The sequence below is a fragment of the Anolis carolinensis genome, unplaced genomic scaffold (assembly GCF_035594765.1).
Source record: "Anolis carolinensis isolate JA03-04 unplaced genomic scaffold, rAnoCar3.1.pri scaffold_12, whole genome shotgun sequence".
Lineage (NCBI taxonomy): Eukaryota > Metazoa > Chordata > Lepidosauria > Squamata > Dactyloidae > Anolis > Anolis carolinensis.
This window is the reverse complement of record NW_026943823.1, coordinates 9,033,070-9,053,751: the sequence shown is the minus strand read 5'-3', so window position 1 is coordinate 9,053,751 and position 20,682 is coordinate 9,033,070. Positions and strand designations below refer to the sequence as shown.

At 43.7% G+C, this 20,682-nt stretch overlaps 2 protein-coding genes across 4 annotated transcripts; one reads left to right on the top strand and one right to left on the bottom strand.

Moving 5' to 3' along the window:
• Window positions 1-7,429: 7,429 nt before the first annotated feature.
• Window positions 7,430-15,821, bottom strand: LOC103279451 (TLR adapter interacting with SLC15A4 on the lysosome). 3 transcript variants are annotated; one of them, XM_062963925.1, is made up of 2 exons: window positions 15,624-15,821; window positions 7,430-8,821 (listed from the first exon to the last, which is right to left on the bottom strand). In XM_062963925.1, the coding sequence occupies exons 1-2, from the start codon at window positions 15,807-15,809 to the stop codon at window positions 7,871-7,873; spliced, it is 1,137 nt and encodes a 378-aa protein (XP_062819995.1). In that variant the 5' UTR covers window positions 15,810-15,821; the 3' UTR covers window positions 7,430-7,870. The 3 variants fall into 3 exon arrangements, with proteins under 3 accessions (XP_062819995.1, XP_062819996.1, XP_008112840.2); XM_062963926.1 differs by having other exon boundaries at window positions 15,521-15,757; XM_008114633.3 differs by lacking the exon at window positions 15,624-15,821 and adding an exon at window positions 12,204-13,284.
• Window positions 15,766-19,494, top strand: LOC100565125 (SH3 domain-binding glutamic acid-rich-like protein 3). Its single transcript, XM_003223371.4, has 3 exons — window positions 15,766-15,891; window positions 16,426-16,593; window positions 19,353-19,494. Exons 1-3 carry the CDS (start codon window positions 15,844-15,846, stop codon window positions 19,446-19,448), a joined length of 312 nt encoding a protein of 103 aa, XP_003223419.1. The 5' UTR covers window positions 15,766-15,843; the 3' UTR covers window positions 19,449-19,494.
• Window positions 19,495-20,682: the final 1,188 nt, after the last annotated feature.

Sequence of the window (20,682 nt, the reverse complement as noted above, 5' to 3'; positions counted from 1 at the left end):
CCAACCTAGCAGTTCGAAAACATGCAAATGTGAGTAGATCAACAGGTACCCCTCTGGCGAGAAGATAACAGTGCTCCATGCAGTCATGCCGACCACATGACCTTGAAGGTGTCTATGGAAAACACCAGCTCCTGTGCTTAGAAATGGAGATGAGCACCAACACCCAGAATCAGACTCAACTGGATTTAATGTCAGGGAAAACATTTACCTTTATATAGCTTTTAACCCAATGTGGTCCTGTTTCTGAAGTTTGCATATAATTTTTTAATTCATGTTAATATTTTAATGTTTTACCTTTATAAAGATGTTATAGTATCTAGATCGAGGGAAGACATAGTCCCACTCTATTTGGCCAGACTTCACCTCGAATAGCACTGATCCCATTTCAAGGCATCATAGTTCAGGAAGGATATGGTCAAGATGGAAAGGGTCCAGAGAAGGGAGACCAAACTGTTCAAAGGTTTGAAAGCCAAGCCCTATGAGGAGCGTCTGAGTAAGCTGGATAGGTGAAGCTTGGAGAAAAGAAGGCTGAGAGAAGGGGACACGAGAGCCATGTTTCAATATGTGCAAGGATGCCACATTTAAGAGGGAACAGGAATGTTTTCTGCAGCTGTGAAACTAGGGCACAAAGGGCCTCCTTCTCTGGAGGTTTTTAAGCAGAGGCTGGATGGCCATCTGTCAGGTGTGCTTTGAATGTGGTCTTCCTGGATGGCAGGATGGGGTTGGACTGGATGGCCCTTGGGGTCTCTTCCAACTCTGTGATTCTAAATTATTATTATTATTATTATTATTATTATTATTATTATTATTATTATTATTATTATTATTATTATTATTATTTTATTATGACACAGCAAACAAGATAGATATGCTGGATTTCATATCACAAAATCACAAGTCGAACACTTCCCAAGTGTCTAGGACTGTGTGATGTATTTTCAGATGATGTGTGCAGATCCCAGTAGGGTGGCCTTTTGCAGTTGGCAGATCGTGATTTTGTCAATGTCTATTGTTTCCAAATGCCGGCTGAGATCTTTTGGCACGGCACCCAGTGTGCCCATCACCAGCAGGACCACCTGGACTGGTTTCTGCCAGAGTCTTTGAAGTTCAATCTTGAGGTCCTGATAGCGGCTGAGTTTTTCCTGTTGCTTTTCGTCAATGCGACTGTCACCTGGGATGGCAACATCAATGATCCAAACCTTTTTCTTTTCCACAACTGTGATGTCTGGTGTGTTGTGTTTCAGAACTTTGTCAGTCTGGATTTGGAAGTCCCACAGTATCTTTGTGTGCTCATTTTCCAAGACTTTTGCAGGTTTGTGATCCCACCAGTTCTTTGCTGCTGGGAGGTGGTACTTGAGGCATAAGTTCCAATGAATCCTTTGGGCCACATAGTTGTGCCTCTGTTTGTAGTCTGTCTGTGCAATTTTCTTACAGCAGCTGAGGATATGATCAATGGTTTCGTCAGTTTCCTTGCACAGTCTGCATTTTGGGTCATCAGCTGATTTTTTGATCTTGGCCTTGATTGCATTTGTTCTGATGGCTTGCTCCTGGGCTGCAAGGATCAGGCCTTCTGTCTCCTCCTTCAGGGTCCCATTCGTGAGCCAGAGCCAGGTCTTCTCCTTATCAGCTTTTCCTTCAATTTTGTCAAAGAACTTTCCATGCAATGTTTTGTTGTGCCAGCTGTCAGCTCTAGTTTGTAGTGTGGCTTACTTGTACTGGTGTTTTGTCTGCTGTGCTTTGAGGAGTTTGAGGAGTTTGAGGAGCCAGAGCCAGGTCTTCTCCTTATCAGCTTTATTATTATTATTATTATTATTATTATTATTATTATTATTATTATTCACAACACATTTGGGGAGGCAGAGAATACAGTTACAGACACAATGAGATACATTAATGACCTGGGGACCTGAATACGCAGCGCGAATACCTTCTGCGCAGACGGGAATGCCGTGCCAGAGATTCCATGGGGCAGAGCTAATTAAAATCTAAAGGCCTCAGGCAGTGGCTGGATGGACAGAAATCAATGGCCCACTTTTCCTCCAGCTTCCAAAATAACACCCGCCTTGAAGTAAGGGCAAACGAGTGGTCTATTTGTTTCCCTTCCAAGTCAGATCAAGAAGGAAGGAAGAGAAATCTGCCTCTAATAAGGAAAATCCACCCCTGGAAGAGTTATTATCATGGGGAGAAAGGGGTCTCAACCATAAGAATCAATCCTTTGCGTTGGATAGGATTTGTGTCCCTTCAACACATTTCTGGCTTATGGAGAGACCCTAAGCAAACCTATCACAAGGTTTTCTGCAGCTGAGAGTATGTGACTCTCCCAGGGTCACTCAGTGGGTTTCAATGGCTTCAGCATTTAGTCCAACAAATGTTAACAAGACTATCTGTGTGTGTGTGTGTGTGTGCGTGTGTGCGTGTGCGTGTGTGCATATATATACATACATATACAGTAGAGTCTCACTTATCCAACACTCGCTTATCCAACGTTCTGGATTATCCAACGTATTTTTGTAGTCAATGTTTTCAATATATCATGATATTTTGGTGCTAAATTCATAAATACAGTAATTACTACATAGCATTATTGTGTATTGAACTACTTTTTCTGTCAAATTTGTTGTATAGCATGATGTTTTGGTGCTTAATTTGTAAAACCATAACCTAATTTGATGTTTAATAGGCTTTTCCTTAATCTCTCCTTATTATCCAACATATTCGCTTATCCAACATTCTGCTGGCACATTTACATTGGATAAGTGAGACTCTACTGTATATATATGGAGCCCCCATGGCACAGTGGGTTAAAGTGCTGAACTTGCTGTCCAAAAGGTCGGTGGTTCAAATCTGGGGGGCGGGTGAGTTCCTGCTGTTAGCCCCAGCTTCTGTCAACCTAGCAGTTTGAAAACATGCAAATGTGAGTAGATCAATAGGCACTGCTTCAGCGGGAAGGTAACAGCGCTCCATGCAATCAGGCCAGTGGCCACGTGACCTTGGAGGTGTCTACGGACAACGCTGGCTCTTTGGCTTAGAAATGGAGATGACTTATTGTCAAGGGGGAACCTTTACCTCTTGCAAGACACACTATAACTTTTAAAGGGCAGGTGAGAAATGTCATCAGTATGAAAACGATATTTCCTACTCATGGAATATTGGGAGAAAGGGGGGAAATAATGGACTGCAAAAATGAAAACAAATTCTAGCTTACTGGATCCATGAACCATGCTGTTTGAGTAGTCTTTACATGACTGTAAATAATTGTCAGCCTACATAAATAAAACTGATAACTCCAGGAACTCATTTCCATTGCATCTCTTCCAGCAAAGAACCAGGACCGTGGCTTCCAAACAGGACAGAGCGCTAATAGGGAAACACTACATAATGCTCTTTGGCCATTTGTTTGTTTGTTTGTTTTAGTAACTCGGTCAATAGCAGATTGATCAATGAGATGCATTGGAGGTTTATTATTGATGGCCACTCTAGAAGCAACTCCGGTTGCTCCTGACAAACACACAAATTGATGGCCACTGGTTTCCATGCCAAAATGGCAGTGATTCTGAAATATCCAAGCTATCCAAGAGGTTGGGATCTTTTTTTATTATAAAACCCACACAGAAAAATAAGACCAATCCAGATCTGAAAGTGTGCCTTTTCTCTATTGTGTCCCCATCAAGTCTACAATGAATGTAGAATCAATGCAGTTTGTTATCACATTCATTGCCATGGAATCGTGGGATTTTTAAAACTACAAGTCCCACGATTCCATAGCAATGAATGTAACAACAATATGCATTCATTCTACAGTATAGATGCAGTCAGGCTCTACTGCAAGTCTGATTTGTGTTTGGAGCTATGAGTCTTTTAAAGTGTCCCAGAAAATGTAAACATTCCATACTGCGCCATGTAATTTTCATCAGACGGCTAATTCCCCACATTGTTTATCAATTTGCATGCATGAGATCAGTCTGTTTAACATAAATATGATTATATATGGAAATGAGCTGCTGGCTGGCATCTTGCAGGCTGTTCACAGGCTCAGTAGGCCGAGTCCCAGCATCAAATGCATAGACCAATGCATGGAATTGGCCACCAAAAAAAGAACGATTAATTTAAAGTGCATCTACACAGTATAATTAATGCACCACTTTAACTGCCTTGGCTCAATACTATGGAATCTTGGAAACTGTAATTTTAAAAGGTCTCTTGTCTTCTCTGGCAAATAGGTCTGGGAGCTCACCAAACTATAAATCCCAGGATCCCATAGCATTGAGTTTTGTATTGTACATAAACAGCCAGGGCTTGTTGCAATGAAGCCAGTAGAGTTACTGGTGTTGTGCATCAGACCAGAAGTCAACCACAATGCCACACTGGAGAACCTAGAAATTCCCAGAGGAAAAAAATCAGTCTAATTTGTGAATCATTCTATCTGTGAAAGCTCAGCCCCAAAATGTTGATCTTAATTTCAAAAACAATATTCAGATGGTAACAGTGGCATCCTAGCATCAATTAACTACTTAATATATGTATCCTTTATCACCATATTTGCGCTGTGGGGAAGTTAAGGAATTAATGTTTTGTACTCTATGATTCTATGATTCTATGATTCTACTCATTGTAGCATCTCAACCGAGTTGTTGTTTTCTCCCCTAACAGTGTTGCATGCAATCTTTATTGATAAACAAGTATGACATTTCTATCGTTTAGTCGATTTCATACCATCTGCTTTGTTTGTTTGTCCTTGATATCATAACATTTTTTAGCTGTTTAGGAAGGGAAAGCAAGGCAGCAAGATTGTCATGAGCATTTGCTAAATGGATCACTTCTCTTCTTGCTAAGCTGGCATCTGCTGCCCTCTTCTGTTTCCAAACCATATTCATTGTGTTGTTGAAGGCTTTCATGGCGGGATCACAGGGTTGTTGTATGTATTCCGTGCTGTATGGCTATGTTCTAGAAGTATTCTCTCCTGATGTTTCGCCAGGAGAAACGTGCCTCACAACCTCTGAGGATGCCTGCCATAGATGTGGGCGAAACGTCAGGAGAGAATACTTCTAGAACATGGCCATATAGCCCGGAAAACATACAACAACCCATATTCATTGTGTTCACAACATGATTTTTGAAGAGTACCCAAAGCAATGCCAAATGTGATGCAATCCCTTAAGGCAATGGTTCTCAACCTATGGGTCCCCAGGTGTTTTAGCCTACAACTGCCAGAAATCCCAGCCAGTTTACCAGTTTAATAATAAATAATAATAATTAAAAAACTTTATTTATATCCCGCCACCATCTCCCCGCGGGAACTCGGGGCGGCTTACATGGGGCAGCTGCCCAAACAACATAAGAACAAAATATAAGCAACACAATCACAATATAAAAAGATAAAACAATAATACAATATATCAATGTAAACAACAATACAGGATAAAAATTTCATTTAAAACACATAAATGGTAAGACCGTAATAAAAACAGGATAGATTAAAAATCCACTGGGGCTGATTAATTAACGACTATCTCCGAAGGCCTGCCAAAACATCCATTTTCCCTTTCCTCTTAGCATAAGGACACGATTGCCCTCCGCATCCTTATGCAGAAAGGACGGGGAAGGAAGGCATGTAGCAGCTGAGATCCTTCTGGAGAGCTCTCAGCCACCACCTGTCTCATCCTCCTCCCGATATAAGTGAGGTGCGAGTGGCGCCGTCTTTATGCCGAGAAGATGGCACACAGCGGCTGAGAGCTGTCTGGAGCATTCTCAGTCATCGCCTGTCTTGCCCCCCTTCCGGCATAATGGCGAGAGGACAGCCCGAAGGTTGTGGGATGAGAATCGGGGAGGACAATCGGGGCAGTCACCACATGTCTCATTTTCCTCCTGGCATAAGGATCGAGTGAGCAGGCCCATCCTTATGTCAGGAGGACAACCTGAGGATGACCTGGGCCGTGCCCTGCCCCTCCCAACCCCACCCTCCCAGCGTGTGTCTGGCCTCCATCCCTCTTGGACCTGCCCTCTCGGTTGGGCTCACAATGAGGCCCCAAAGCAAAAAAGTTTGCCCATGCCTGGTGTAGATGCACCCCAAGATATCCCCCACCCCAATAATCCATTCTTGGCTTCCCAATCCAAGGAGCAGTTCTCAATGTGCGGAGAGAAATGTTTACCTTTTAGGGCCCTTCCAGACAGGCTCTATATCCCAGAATCTAATCCCAGGTTTTCTGCTTTAAACTGGATTATATGAGTCCGCACTACCAGATAATCTGGGATAAACAGGAAACCTCGGATCAGATCCTGGGATATAGGGCCTGCCTGGAAGGACCCTTAGGAGAAGGCAGAGGCGGATTTGACATGTCAAAGTCAGCAATGGAAAGGAGAAGTCCCACAGGTTTGTTTCTGTTCCTCTATCTTTTTCACTGGAAAATGACTGTCATAAGGTTTTAAGTAACTCCATTGTTTCACAACCTTCTCTTTGAATATCTTGCAAGGAGGAATTCCAAGCCTTTTATTACATTGCAATCACGGAGTCACAAGGAGCCTTCGGTGGCCTAGGGGATAAAAGCCTCATGACTTGAAGGTTGGGTTGCTGACCTGAAAGCTGCCAGGTTCGAATCCCACCTGGAGACAGCGTGGATGAGCTCCCTCTATCAGCTCCAGCTCCATGCGGGGACATGAGAGAAGCCTCCCACAAGGATGGTAAAAACATCAAAACATCCTGGCGTCCCCTGGGCAACGTCCTTGCAGACAGCCAATTCTCTCACTCCAGAAACAACTCTGGTTGCTCCTGACACACACAAAAAAGGAGTCACAAAGGCCATCTATTTCAGCCCCACAGACTCTCATTGCAGAACACCACAACCAAAGCAATGTGAAGTTTTGCATCAAGATGGGAAAGTATGTAGAAATTAGCTCTGAAACCTTTGCACCTAGAAGTAGCTTAAATGAATGAGTTGTCAGGTTAATCCTTATTTACACATAGGTAGCTGTTGTTCAAATACACATTTTCTTCTCATTTACCTTTGCCTTCATACCCCTCCTGTTCTTTTGTTGCTTTCTCTCTTGGATTTTAGCCTGACAGTAAAAAGCTCTCATGTTTATGAGATCTGTAAAATGAGGTGTGTATTGCTATAGAGATTACAATATTAAACCGAAACCAATGCTCTGAAAGGCAGAAAGTTTGTACCTGGGCTCCTACATCTTGGGAAATTTCATTCCAGAGACCTTTCATATTGAGTCAAAGTATTGAATCAAAGTATTATGATTCCAAGCAAATTCTCTGAGGGCTTGGGATGTGTAGTTTGGTGAGGCAGTAGATAGTCTTTCCTAAACTTCAAATCCCAGAACTCCATAGGATACAGCCAAAGCAAAGTAAAACCATAGTGCCATAATCATTTAATGGGAAAGGCCTCCCCTTGTTTGGTTTAAAGAGCTGAGAGAAAGTAAAACATGGAAATCAAATGTTTAATTAAAACTTTTGCAGCAAACTTTAATCAGACATTAACATGCTTAGCAGAAGGTTAATGCTTTTGGCTTGAAGTCACTAGTAGTGTCTAACAGTTGCATTTATTGCAAAACAGTATTGTGTCAGTCACAGCACAACCGTTCATTCGCAACCCGGTGTCAGAAGAGCAATGCTGTTGTTGCTTGTCATTGGTTTGGTAGCGAAGGTTTTGTGGCACCAATGCATTACTAAAAGTATTTTTTATGTATATTCATCCTTTCTAAGAATTATTTTCCAATAATAATAATAATAATAATAACAACAACTTTATTCTTATACCCCGCCCCATCTCCCCGAAGGGACCCGGGGCAGCTTACATGGGGCTATACCCGGACACAACAGCACAAAATCAAAACAAAAGCAATAAACAAATCACCCAACAATAAATCATGAACCAAACTGTACTGGCATGGATTTCTTTTTGCAAAGTGGAGCGGAGATTTGCAAATTCGGCGTGCTGAATTCGTTGCTGTTTCCGCTGCTGAGGTTTTGCAAACTAAACAGAGCTAAGGATTGCAACAGGGCCTTGGACGCTTCGGTGTGTTGTTCTGTGGGCATGTCACTCGTGTTATTCATCAGCAAATATGATGTTGTGAAGTGGTTGGGGGAACTGGAGCCGGTCAACTTCTCTTCCCAAAACTGCTTGTAGAATTCCTGGACCTTTGTTTCCATGTAGTTGTTGAGCATGGAGTTGGACAGGGGCTCCTTGTGGAGCATCATGCTCTTCTCCCCAGTCTCATCCCCAGGCCAGACCTTTATCAGCCTGGGTTTCTGCAGGGATTCATTTCCAAGGGAATGACCTAATGGGATATCTTTGGACAACAGGACAGGACCGGCGGAGAGCTCATCGTATCCCTGGTCCAGGACGCAACCTGAATCACAAGTATGGTCCGCGATGTGGTCCCCTCCAATATGGAGATCGGGGTAGTTCTGATAAAGGCTTTGGCTGGACCAAGATCTATACAAATCCAGCTCATTTTCACAGTGTTGCTCTCTTCTCACTATAGGCTGCGGAGCTGAAAGAGGGAAGTTGTTAGATCCATTCATAAGTGATTGGTTTTTAATCAAATTCTGCGGGGCAGCGCTTTGATCCATTTCCATCTCACATGTTGCCCCCAACTTTTGTGTGGCCATCTGCTTGCACTCTGCATGGAAATCTTGGTGGTCATCTTTGCTCACCAGCCTCTCACGCCAGCATTCTCCTTCCACGGATTTCAGTCCCACGCATCGGCGAGGTTTGGGCGGCTCAGCTCTGTAGGCGATGCCAGCGAGAAAGCTTTCTGCCAGCATCTCAACACAGAATGGAGGCAGCTCACACGGATGGAGAAGGGATTCTGTCTTTAAAAGAAAAAGAAGAAAAGATGCTGAAAGGGGGGAAGGTACATCCTTTCTTGCGATGAAGACTTGCTCATATACAGTAGAGTCTCACTTATCCAACATAAACGGGCCGGCAGAATGTTGGATAAGCGAATATGTTGGATAATAAGGAGAGATTAAGGAGAAGCCTATTAAACATCAAATTAGGCTAAGGTTTTACAAGTTAAGCACCAAAACATCATGTTGTACAACAAATTTGACAGAATTAATAAATATCACCAAAATATCACTATGTATTGAAAACATTGACTACAAAAATGCGTTGGATAATCCAGAATGTTGGATAAGCGAGTGTTGGATAAGTGAGACTCTACTGTATTAAACAATTTACATCTCTATTCTTTGTAGAGTAGGCAGGTTTTCAAAATAGCAATAAAAAACTATCAAAATCCATATCATGCAGAGTTGGCAATCCACAAGTTTGTACTCTACTAAAATAGCAAAAGAAAGTACAGTAGAGTCTCACTTATCCAGCATAAAAGGGCCGGCAGAACGTTGGATAAGCGAATATGTTGGATAATAAGGAGGGATTAAGGAAAAGCCTATTAAACATCAAAATAGGTTATGATTTTACAAATTAAGCACCAAAACATCATGTTATACAACAAATTTGACAGAAAAAGTAGCTCATTACACATCAATGCTATGTATTAATAACTGTATTTATGAATTTAGCATCAAAATATCATAATGCATTGAAAACATTGACTACAAAAATGCATTGGATAATCCAGAAGCTTGGATAAGTGAATGTTGGATAAGTGAGACTCTACTGTATTGATCTCAGGCAATTTAGGCATGCATTTCCTTGTACAATTAGAGTGCCCATATTTATAAATGACACAATGCACACACTGTTGTCTTTAGGAAGAGCCCACACCCCTAAATACTTCTATGTTGTCATGCTATTTGGTCCATATGAAAAGAAAAGCTTCCAATTTCCCTTACAGTTAGAGACATCAAAGAGCCTGTGTGGTATAGTGGTTTGAGCATTGGATTAGCAATCTGAGAGACCTGGGTTTGAAACCTTTCTCAGCCATTGAAACCCTTGGCCTGGTGCAAGTCACACTCTCTCAGCCTCAAAGGAAGACAACGAGAAGCTCCCTTAGAAATAAATCATGGTGACTCCATGGACTTCAGAGAGTTTTCTTAGGCAAGGAATACTTTTTAAAAAAATATGTTTTTACTGTAGATACCAGCGAAACAACAACAAAATCCATCAACATACACATCCAATCCCATATTTTCAGTAACTTTACACTTGCTAGTTCCACTTTTATCTCTCATTTATGTCAAGTAGTTTTTCACCCCTCCCCCCTTTCCCTCCCTCTAGGAACAGGACTTTCTTTCATTCAGATATTATTTTAATTGATCAATCGTAAGTAGAGAATGATTCAATTCTTTATATTTTCTTGTCCTTTGACTTTATCTATCAATCTTCCCCATTTCAGCTCCCAATTCTTTTTGACTCGGCCTGATATATATTTAGTTCTCCTTTCAAGAATATAATCCTGAAGCATAAAATCAGCTAGGTATTCATACCATTTTTTAACTTCCCAGTTTGTTTGCTCTTTCCAACCCAAGGCAACTGTTGCTTGAGCGGCAACTAACATGTATTTTATAATTTTCCCCCAAGCAAGGAATACTGTGAGGTAGTTTTGCCAGTTGTTTCCTCTAATTTAATTTTGAGTAAACATACAAAGACCGGGAGCCCCGGTGGCACAGTGGGGTAAACCGCTGAGCTGCTGAACTTGCTGACTGAAAGGTCAGTGGTTCAAAACCAGGGAGTGGGGTGAGCTCCCTCTGTTAGCCTCAGCTTCTGCCAACCTATCAGTTTGAAAACATGCAAATATGAGTAGATCAATAGGTACCACTCTGGCAGGAAGGTAACGGTGCTCCATGTAGTCATGCCGGCCACATGACCTTGGAGGTGTCTACGAATGATGCCGGTTCTTCAGCTTAGAAATGAATATGAGCACCAACCCACAGAGTCAGACATGACTATACTTAACGTCAGGGGAAAACCTTTACCTTTACCTATACAAAAACCGAGTTAATAGTTCTGCATTTATGGATCAAGAATAGAAATAGAACAGTTATATCATACTCTGAAGTCTACCAGGGTCTAGAGGTCTCAGTGGGTAATATAATTACGTTGGACCTGGGAACAGGGTTAGGGTTAGGGTAGAGGATTCTCCAGCCCTCCACCCCTCCACCATCGACAGAATGGCATGGGGCGGCAATGGCCAAAAGAGTTGCCAGATAAAAACTAGAGAAGGCTCCAGTACCCGTTGTGTAGAAGAGCAAATTTCAGAACAAGTGGCATCCTATGCAACTGAGAAACAAGCAACACCTGCTGAAATGCCTTATAATAATAATAATAATAATAATAATAATAATAATAATAATAATAATAACTTTATTTTTATACCCCGCCCCATCTCCCTGAAGGGACTCAGGGCGGCTTACATGGGGCCTAGCCCGATAAAACAATCAAATATCAGTAACACAACTATAAAACAATTTTACCAGTAAAACATCAATATCAATAAAACAATCGTTAAAATCGACAAGAAGCATTCAAGAAACATACAATATTAAAACAGGAGACTAATTCATAAAATGCCTTCTTCTTTGCAACCTTTAATGTGGTGCTTCCCAAATATTGGTCCTCCAGATGTTATTGTCCTTCAGATGTTGGCCAAGCTATCTAAGGGCTCTACCAGACAGACCCCATATCTCATAATCTAATCACAGGTTTTCTGCTTTAAACTGGATTATATGAGTCCGCACTGCCAGATAATCTGGGCTAAACAGAACACCTGGGATCAGATCCTGGGATATAGGGCCTGTCTGGAAGGGCCCTGAGGCTGCTGGTAGTTGAAGTCCAAAATGCCTGGAAGGCCAGTTTGAGAAACACTACATTAATGACTGTGCTCCATGCAGTCATGCCAATGGCCACATCACCTTGGAGGTGTCTATGGACAATGCTGGCTCTTCGGCTTAGAAACAAAGATGAGCACTAACCCCCAGAGTTGTACATGACTAGACTTAATATCAGGGGAAAACCTTTACCTTTACCTATCTACCTTAATGGTACAGGAGTCCTCTCCAGTCTTCAATCTGGTCACCCTACTAAATGAAGAATCCAGGGATATAGCCATGTGAAATGGAGATAGAAGAAAATATCATCCTTCACAACTATTAAAAAAAACATAACACAGGTATAAGGTGGACTGATGCCTGCATATGTCACTAACAAGAGGACAAACACAAGCATAGCGAAAGGGTTTTTGTTCCTAATTCTGTTTCAAACCAGATAATGAAAAAGTAGATGACGTACCTTTGCAAACAGCCCAGCGTTACAGGCTCTATGAAATCAGCTATGAAAACAACACCAGCAAAACGGAATCAAGAGGCACATTTTGGCTGAATGTCAAAGGCCTTTGGAGCGCACTCCTAGCCTGGCTTGCCATGTTGCCCTCCTGGCTTTAATAAGTCCCTTGCCGAAGTCACCACCCATGGAAAAAATGATGTTCCCTCCTCCAGTGATAGCAAACCTAAAAGAGGATCTCCGACATTTACAGAAATGTTGTGCAATAAGTTGAATTCAATGCCGAGTGACTGGCTTTTTGGGGAACCACATTGAAAAGAGGAAGAACTGCTCACACATGAAAGTGAACTGAGTACATTTTGACGCAAAGGAGTCTGAACCTGTTCTGTTCTGAAGATAACCGGACTCCCATCAAGGGAAGCTGCCATCCCTGAAACCCATGAACAGAAAGTTATAGATGGATGTAGAGAGCAATTTAGGATAGACATGGACCTTGCATTTGAAACCGCAACTGAACCGCATCCAAACTTTCCATTTCAGCCGTTCTTTGTATTCATGTTTCCATCTGAATTATTCACAGCATTGGGAATGATTATTTCTATGAAAATTACTCTCTGTTTAGATGTAGAAATAATTTCTGCAGAAGGCTTCCCAAAAGTCACCTGCTAATCCTTGCCAAGTACACTGAGATCTCATTTGTTTGCAAGGAAAATAATATTTCTTGTGTGTCCAACATAATAATAAGATTAATAACTTTATTTTTATACCCCGCCCCATCTCCCAAAAGGGACTCGGGGTAGCTTACATGGGGCCTAGCCCGATAAAACAATCAAATATCAATGATACAACAATAAAACAATTATACCAATAAAATCTCAATTATCAGTAAAACAATTGATAAAATTGACATAAAGCATACAATATTAAAATATTAAAACAGGAGACTAATTCATAAAACCGAGTACAGAATGTGCTGGAATGGGAAAGGTATTTCACAGTTGAAATGGACAATAAAGTGCAAAATAACATTGGCAACACCTCAAAAAAGGGGCTATTATAACATGGGCAGATACATAGTAAAGGTAAAGGTTTCCCCTGACATTAAGATCAGTCATGTCTGACTCTGGGGGTTGGTGCTTATCTCCATTTCTAAGCCGAAGAGCCGGTGTTGTCCATAGACACCTCCAAGGTCATGTGGCCATATTATAAATAAAATTATGTCCCAGTTGGCGGTTCGAATTCAGGGAGCAGAGTGAGCTCCCGCTGTTAGCCCTAGCTTCTGCCAACCTAGTAGTTCGAAAACATGCAAATGTGAGTAGATCAACGTGAGTATTTGTTGTTACTCTACAAATACTTTGCCATTGACTCCCTCACCATAGTCAAAGACATGTAGAATGTGCCTTGGAACAGAAGATCTGGTTTGTATATTATTTTATAATATACGCAAAATGGAGCTGCCGGTGGTGCAGCATTTTAAAGCGCTGAGCTGCTGAAAGGTTGGCAGGTTGAATCTAGGGAGTGGGGAGAGCTCCTGCTGTTAGCCCCAGCTTCTGCCAACCTAGCAGTTCGAAAGCATGCAAATGTGAGTAGAGCAATAGGTACCCCTCTGGCGGAAAGGTAATGGCACTCCATGCAGTCATGCCTATGGCCACATGACCTTGGAGGTGTCTACGGACAACGCCTGCTCTTGGGCTTAGAAATGGAGATGAGCACCAACCCCCAGAGTCGGACACGACTGGACTTAATGTCAGGGGAAAACCTTTACCTTTACCTATACGCAAAATAATATAAATGGAGTCACTCATTCATAGGGCCCCCATATTATTTTATAAAAATATTATTATAATATTATAGTATATGATAAAATGCTCTTTCCCCTTCTTTTCCTATGGGACCTGTGTGCCATGTACAATAAACTCAAAGACTGGGAACCTTTGGAGTTTGACTCAGCAATCACTTCCTTTTTCCAAATTCAATGAGTTCAGACACATCTTTTTTTTATTCCTCGGCAATTGCACTTTCTATTTCTTAGAGAAGAAGCTATTTTCAATCTGCTGCAGGAAAAGAAACTCCACGATCTTGCACCACTTTGAAGACCTCCCCCCCCCCATACTTTGCAATGCAGGATCTACTTCATTTGTATTGATTTCCTTTCTCTATTTAATTTACGTGCTTTTTCTTTTCCATGGAAAGGAATCAAGGCAGTAAACAGAACAAACATCATTATAATACTGTATAACATAAATGGTGAACATTTGAGATGTATTCCTGTCCCTGCCCCCCTCAACAGTATGAGTTTTCATCACGACTAGGCAATGTGTAATTTGAGGTCTATATTTTCGCAACCATGTCAATCACAAGAGGGCCACTTCACCTAGTAACAGCCAGCCCAGTGTCAATCACAAGAGGGACACTTCACCTAGCAACAGCCAGCCCAGTGTCAATTGCAAAAGCCAGTCCAGTGTCAGTCACAAGAGGGCCACTTCACCTAGCAACAGCCAGCCCAGTGTCAATTGCAAGAGGGCCACTTCACCTAGCAAAAGCCAGTCCAGTGTCAGTCACAAGAGGGACACTTCACCTAGCAACATCCAGCCCAGTGTCAATTGCAAGAGGGCCACTTCACCTAACAAAAGCCAGTCCAGTGTCAATTGCAAGAGGGCCACTTCACCTAGCAACAGCCAGCCCAATGACAAGCACAAGAGGGCCACTTCACCTAAACTAGCCTAGTGTCAATTGCAAGAGGGCCACTTCACCTAGCAAAAACCAGCCCAGTGACAATCACAAGAGGGCCACTTCACCTAAGCCAGCCTAGTGTCATTTGCAAGAGGGCCACTTCACCTAGCAACAGCCAGCCCAGTGATAATCTCAAGAGGGCCACTTCACCTAAGCCAGCCTAGTGTCAATTGCAAGAGGGCCACTTCACCTAGCAAAAACCAGCCCAGTGACAATCACAAGAGGGCCACTTCACCTAAGCCAGCCTAGTGTCAATTGCAAGAGGGCCACTTCACCTAGCAACAGCCAGCCCAGTGACAATCTCAAGAGGGCCACTTTGCCTAGAAACACCCAACCTGGTGTCAATCACAAGAGGGCCACTTCACCTAGCAACAGTAACCCAGTGTCAATCACAAGAGGGACACTTCACCTAGCAGCTGCCAGCCCAGTGTCAATCGCAAGAGGGCCACTTCACCTAGAGGCAGCCTTTGTGACACAAAAGGAAAAACCTACAGGCATACATCCTTTGACTTTTATATATAAACTGCAATCCAGTCTTGAGAAATAAGGGTTATCGCTTGCCCTCCCCTCCCAGCTGGGCCCACTTTCCTAACCATTTGATCACTTTCCTGGGTTATTGATCATCGGTTTCCTCCAACAAAAGACATGTCCCAACCTTGACGACACACAGTGACTCAGTTATTACAAAGATGTTACCAAATTGCCAACATTATGACTAAACCGGTGCCTTTCTCTCTCCTCTGGTAGCCAGAGTGAGGCAACCAGGCGTGAGGCATAGTAAGTTTGATTGACAGTCCTTGTGAGCCAATTTGAGCGGAGATGGAGTTTCAATGAGCAGTGGGGCAGAGTGGAATCCAGGGGTTGGAGCAGTTGAGTTGCCATAACAACTGAGGAGGGAGCATCTCTGGAGTGTAGGATGGACTCCATCCGGGTCTATTATTCCAGCGTTACGGGATCTAGACAGGTGAAGGAAGGTGCAGGTTGATAACAGTCTCACAAAGTCTCTAGACACACTCTCTCAGCCGCTTATCTGGATATTGTTTGGATTTTGGAGGATAAAGGATGCTCAGTCTTTCTTTCTCTGATGCACAAGCCAATGCTGGCATGCCATGAGACCAACTGGAGCACAAGTTTATTACAATTGTGTGTCTTACAGTTGTTTGAACTCAAACCCCATCCTGCACAAGTGTATAGTTCTCATTAAGGACTTTGGCGGATGAGTTAATTGGCAAGGGAGTGCCCTCTCTACCTGCCTGTCTTCCTTTCTCTCCCATCACCTTTCTTGTTATGTAGATATATCTCAGGGACACGTCTCCTTCCTGTGAGCATGGAGAGAGACAAGATGTCGACTGCGAGTTGGTTACATAACTAGGCCCTGCTAACTTTTGAGTGGAAGATTTCTCTCACTTCCTGTTATCTCAGCCCTGTTCTTAACTAGGAGTCATATGTAAGTTGAATGTTTGTAACTCGGGAACTGGCTGTATTTGCATTTATTTAGGTGAGGCAGCAGCAGTCAGAAGTCCTTCGCATCCTGGATGGAAGACACATGAAGTACCAGTTAGTGGACATCTCCCTCGATGAAGGTTTGCTCCAGGAGATGAGAAGCAAAGCTGGCAAACCAGATGCAATCCCTCCTCAGATATTTAATGGAGAGGACTACTGCGGGGTAAGAGAAGGCAGGCTTGGAAAGAAAAGTACTGTATTTCGCCCCCTTAGATTATCTTTGGTGATGCCCTATAAATGCCGATCAGAGATGCCACTGGCATTGAAGTATCTTGCCTTGAAATGAATGGAATGTATGGGTTGCTGTGGGTTTTCCGGACTGCTTGCATTTATGGCAGGCATCCTCAGAGGTGTTGGTGGGTTGGTTGATTGGTTTGTGAGAATAATTAATGCCTCTTTGGAGCAGGGTAGATTTCCATCTAATCTAAAACAAGCGGTGGTGAGACCTATCTTAAAGAAGGCCTCCCTAGATTCGACCAACTTGCATAACTACAGACCAATCTCCAACCTTCCATTTTTGGGCAAGGTCTTGAAGCGGGTGGTTGCCTCTCAGCTCCAGGGATTCTTGGATGATACAGATTTTCTGGACCAATCGCAGTCTGGCTTCAGGCCTGGTTTCAGTACCGAGACGGCTTTGGTCACCTTGGTGGATGACCTCCGCAGGGAGCTGGACAGGGGGAGTATGACCCTGCTGGTTCTCTTGGACATCTCAGCGGCTTTCGATACCATCGACCATGGTATCCTTCTGGGACGTCTCTCCGGGATGGGCCTTGGGGGTACTGCACTCCAGTGGCTCCAGTCCTTCCTAGAGGGGCGTTCCCAGATGGTGAAGCTGGGGGATACCTGCTCGGACCCCTGGCCATTGTCCGTAAGGTTCTATTCTGTCCCCCATGCTTTTCAATATCTACATGAAACCGCTGGGCGAGGTCATCCGGGGTTTTGGAGTTCGGTGCCATCTCTACGCAGATGACACCCAACTCTATTACTCTTTTCCACCAAAATCCAAGGAAGCCCCTCGGATTCTGGACCAGTGTCTGGCCGCTGTATTGGCCTGGATGAGGGCGAACAAGCCGAGACTTAATCCTGATAAGACAGAGGTCCTCCAGGTCAGTCGTGCGGCCGATCGGGGTATTGGGTGGCAACCTGTGCTTGACGGGGTCGCACTCCCCCTGAAGGCGCAGGTCCGCAGCTTGGGGGTCCTCCTGGATTCGGGGCTGACGCTTGAAGCTCAGGTGTCAGCCGTGGCCGGGAGGGCCTTTGCACAATTAAAACTTGTGCGCCAACTGCGACCATACCTCGAGAAGTCTGATCTGACCATGGTGGTCCACGCCTTAGTTACCTCTAGACTGGACTATTGCAATGCGCTCTACGTGGGGCTGCCTTTGAAGACGGTCCGGAAACTGCAATTAGTTCAATGCACGGCAGCCAGGTTTCTAACTGGAGCAAATTACAGGGCACGTTCAACGCCTCTGTTTAAGGAGCTCCACTGGCTGCCGCTTATTTTCCGAGCCCAATTCAAGGTGCAGGTTCTTACCTACAAAGCCCTAAACGGTTTGGGACCCGCCTACCTTAGAGACCGCATTTCCCCCTACGAACCCGCATGATCTCTTCGCTCGTCAGGGGAGGCCCTCCTCTCGCTCCCACCACCCTCGCAGGCGCAGTTGGTGGGGACGAGAGAGAGAGAGGGCCTTCTCTGTCGTGGCCCCCCAGCTTTGGAACCTGCTCCCTAGGGAGATTAGGCTGGCCCCCACCCTCCTCTCCTTCCGGAACAATCTGAAAACCTGGCTTTTCTGGAAAGCCTTTGATGAGTTACTTTTGTTGGTTTAAGATGCCTGCCTATGTAATAATAGACCCACTGATCTGCCCTTTTATTGTCACTATTGTCATTTATAGTACTTCATTGACTATGTCAATTGTGTAACTATCTCCTCCCGATTTGACACATTCACCTTTCGGCCCAGACTTGTGTTTGATATACCTGTTTTAACATTTTATCTTGTAAGATTGTCCTTTTCGATTATTTTACTGATATTGTTGATTTATTGTTGTAAATTTGTGTTTTTGTTTTGATTTTATATTGTGATGTTGGGCAAGGCCCCATGTGAGCCGCCCCAGGTCCCTTCGGGGAGATGGGGCGGGGTACAAGAATAAATTATTATTATTATTATTATTATTATTGTGAGGTATATGCCTTCGACAGTACAATGGAATGTATCTTCGAAATCAGAAGATTGCCATGTTCCTGAAAACATCTTCCTATGTTGAAGATTTCCAAACGGAGGTCCTATTTCATTGCAAACACTTAAACAATGGAACTCTGCCTTGGAGTCTGGTTGAAACTTCTTTGGAGGCTTTTCAACAGATGGCCATTATCTGCTCTGGATTATCCGAATCTACATGGCCATATAATCCAGTTCAAACAGATAACCTGGATTTTTATGGAAGTGTAGAAGAGGTCTAAGGTAAAGGTTTTCCCTTGACGTTAAGTCTAGTCATGTCTGACTCTGGGGGTTGGTCTCATCTCCATCTAAGCCAAAGAGCCAGCATTGTCCGTAGACACCTCCAAGGTCATGTGGCTGGCATGACTGCATGGAATGCCATTACCTTCCCACCAGAGCAGTACCTATTGATCTACTCACATTTGCATGTTTTTGAACTGCTAGGTTGGCAGAAGCTGGGGCTAACAGTGGGAGCTCACCCCGCTCCCCGGATTCGAACTGCCAACCTTTCAGTCAGCAAGTTCAGCAGATCAGTTAACCTGCTCTGCCACCAGGGGCTCCTTTATTAGCCTTTAAAAAGTAACACTGATACTTGAAATTCCTTATGTCTACGTTCTCTATGATAGTTGTCCAGTGAATACAAAATCCAAGCTTATTTTGGCTTTCCGTTCTCTCTTTAACGTGACGTTTGAATCTGTTGTAGGACTTTGAGATGCTGTTTGATGCCATTGAGAATGAAGAAGTCCCAAAGTTCCTAAAAATTGCAACAAGAGACCACGTGGCGAGCAATACAAGCTGACAATCTGAATTCAAGCAATACTAAAATATTGACATGTTTTCCTGACTTGGATGGACAGGTTGCTCACCTGTAACCATGTTTCTTCGAGTGTACTCTGTGAATTCACACTAATGGAGAAGCTGCGCCTGCGCAGGTTCCGACGGAAACTCTTCCAAGCTGAAGTTCAAATTTTTGGCGGTAACCACGCCCCCCTTCCCAAGGGGCATATAAGGCAGCCCCAGGCGCCCGCTCTCCAGTTCCTACGCCGCCAAGGCAACGAGAAAGGGAGAGGTTTGCCAGAGGGGAAGGAAGGGCGGGTTTGTGTGAATTCACAGAGTACACTCGAAGAAACATGGTTACAGGTGAGCAACCTGTCCTTTTTCTTCGTGTACTCTGTGAATGCACACTAATGGAGACTAACACGCTAAGGTCCCGGATGGTGGGACAAGGCAAACTCGACAATCAGTGAATGTCCAAACACATGTTTATTAGGACATAGAAAAAATAACCGTCCCAAGGGACCAGTGCAATAAATTGTCCGAAAGGACCAGTGCAATGCAACATGAGCATCATAGAAGAAGAACATAACATGGAAGGAATTTTTCAATAAACATGATAGAGAAAAATACACAATTGCGTAGTGCATATAAACGCTCTCCCAGGGGGAGAGGGACAAACACATCTTGGTCCTTGGCATATCCGCCAGGGCCAACGAGGCGGTACAAAGCAACAGAGCAACTGCTCAATACAATCATGGAAAAAAACATATCCCTAGAGGCAGGTATGGGGAAAAAACCCCGTCCAACTTGAAGGAGAGGTATAGAGAGTCACCTGTGGGTGAATATGAAGAGAAAAAACGTCTGAGAGTCAGGAGAGGCAAGATGAGAGTACTGATCTTGCAAAGGCCGAGTCTTTAAGGGCCTTACTGTCCAGCCTGTAGTGAGAGACAAACGTGAGAGGGTTTGACCAGATAGCCGCTTTACATATGGAGTCAAGCGGAATACCCCTAAGGAAGGCGGTCGACGCCGAGAGGCCCCTAGTCGACCTCGGGCGGATGGAAGGAGGGGGAGGTCGCTTGGCTAGTTCATAGGCCAACTCAATGGCCTGAGCGATCCAGTGGGACAGTCTTTGGGAAGAGATGGGATTACCCAACTTGTCCTGGGCATAGGCGACAAAGAGTCTTTGTGACTTACGAATGTCCTTAGTACGGTCCCTGTAGAAAAGAAGTGCTCTCCGAACGTCGAGAAGGTGCAGT

Excerpts from the sequence above, each read along its gene's own strand:
- LOC103279451 (XM_062963925.1), bottom strand. The coding sequence starts at position 15,809 with ATGGCAACTCAACTGCTCCAACCCCTGGATTCCACTCTGCCCCACTGC. Across the intron at positions 8,822-15,623 it reads GTCATAATGTTGGCAATTTG|ACAGAATCCCTTCTCCATCC; the intron begins GTAACATCTTTG and ends TTTCTTTTAAAG.
- LOC100565125 (XM_003223371.4), top strand. The coding sequence starts at position 15,844 with ATGGACTCCATCCGGGTCTATTATTCCAGCGTTACGGGATCTAGACAG. Across the intron at positions 15,892-16,425 it reads GCGTTACGGGATCTAGACAG|GTGAGGCAGCAGCAGTCAGA; the intron begins GTGAAGGAAGGT and ends GCATTTATTTAG. Across the intron at positions 16,594-19,352 it reads ATGGAGAGGACTACTGCGGG|GACTTTGAGATGCTGTTTGA; the intron begins GTAAGAGAAGGC and ends AATCTGTTGTAG.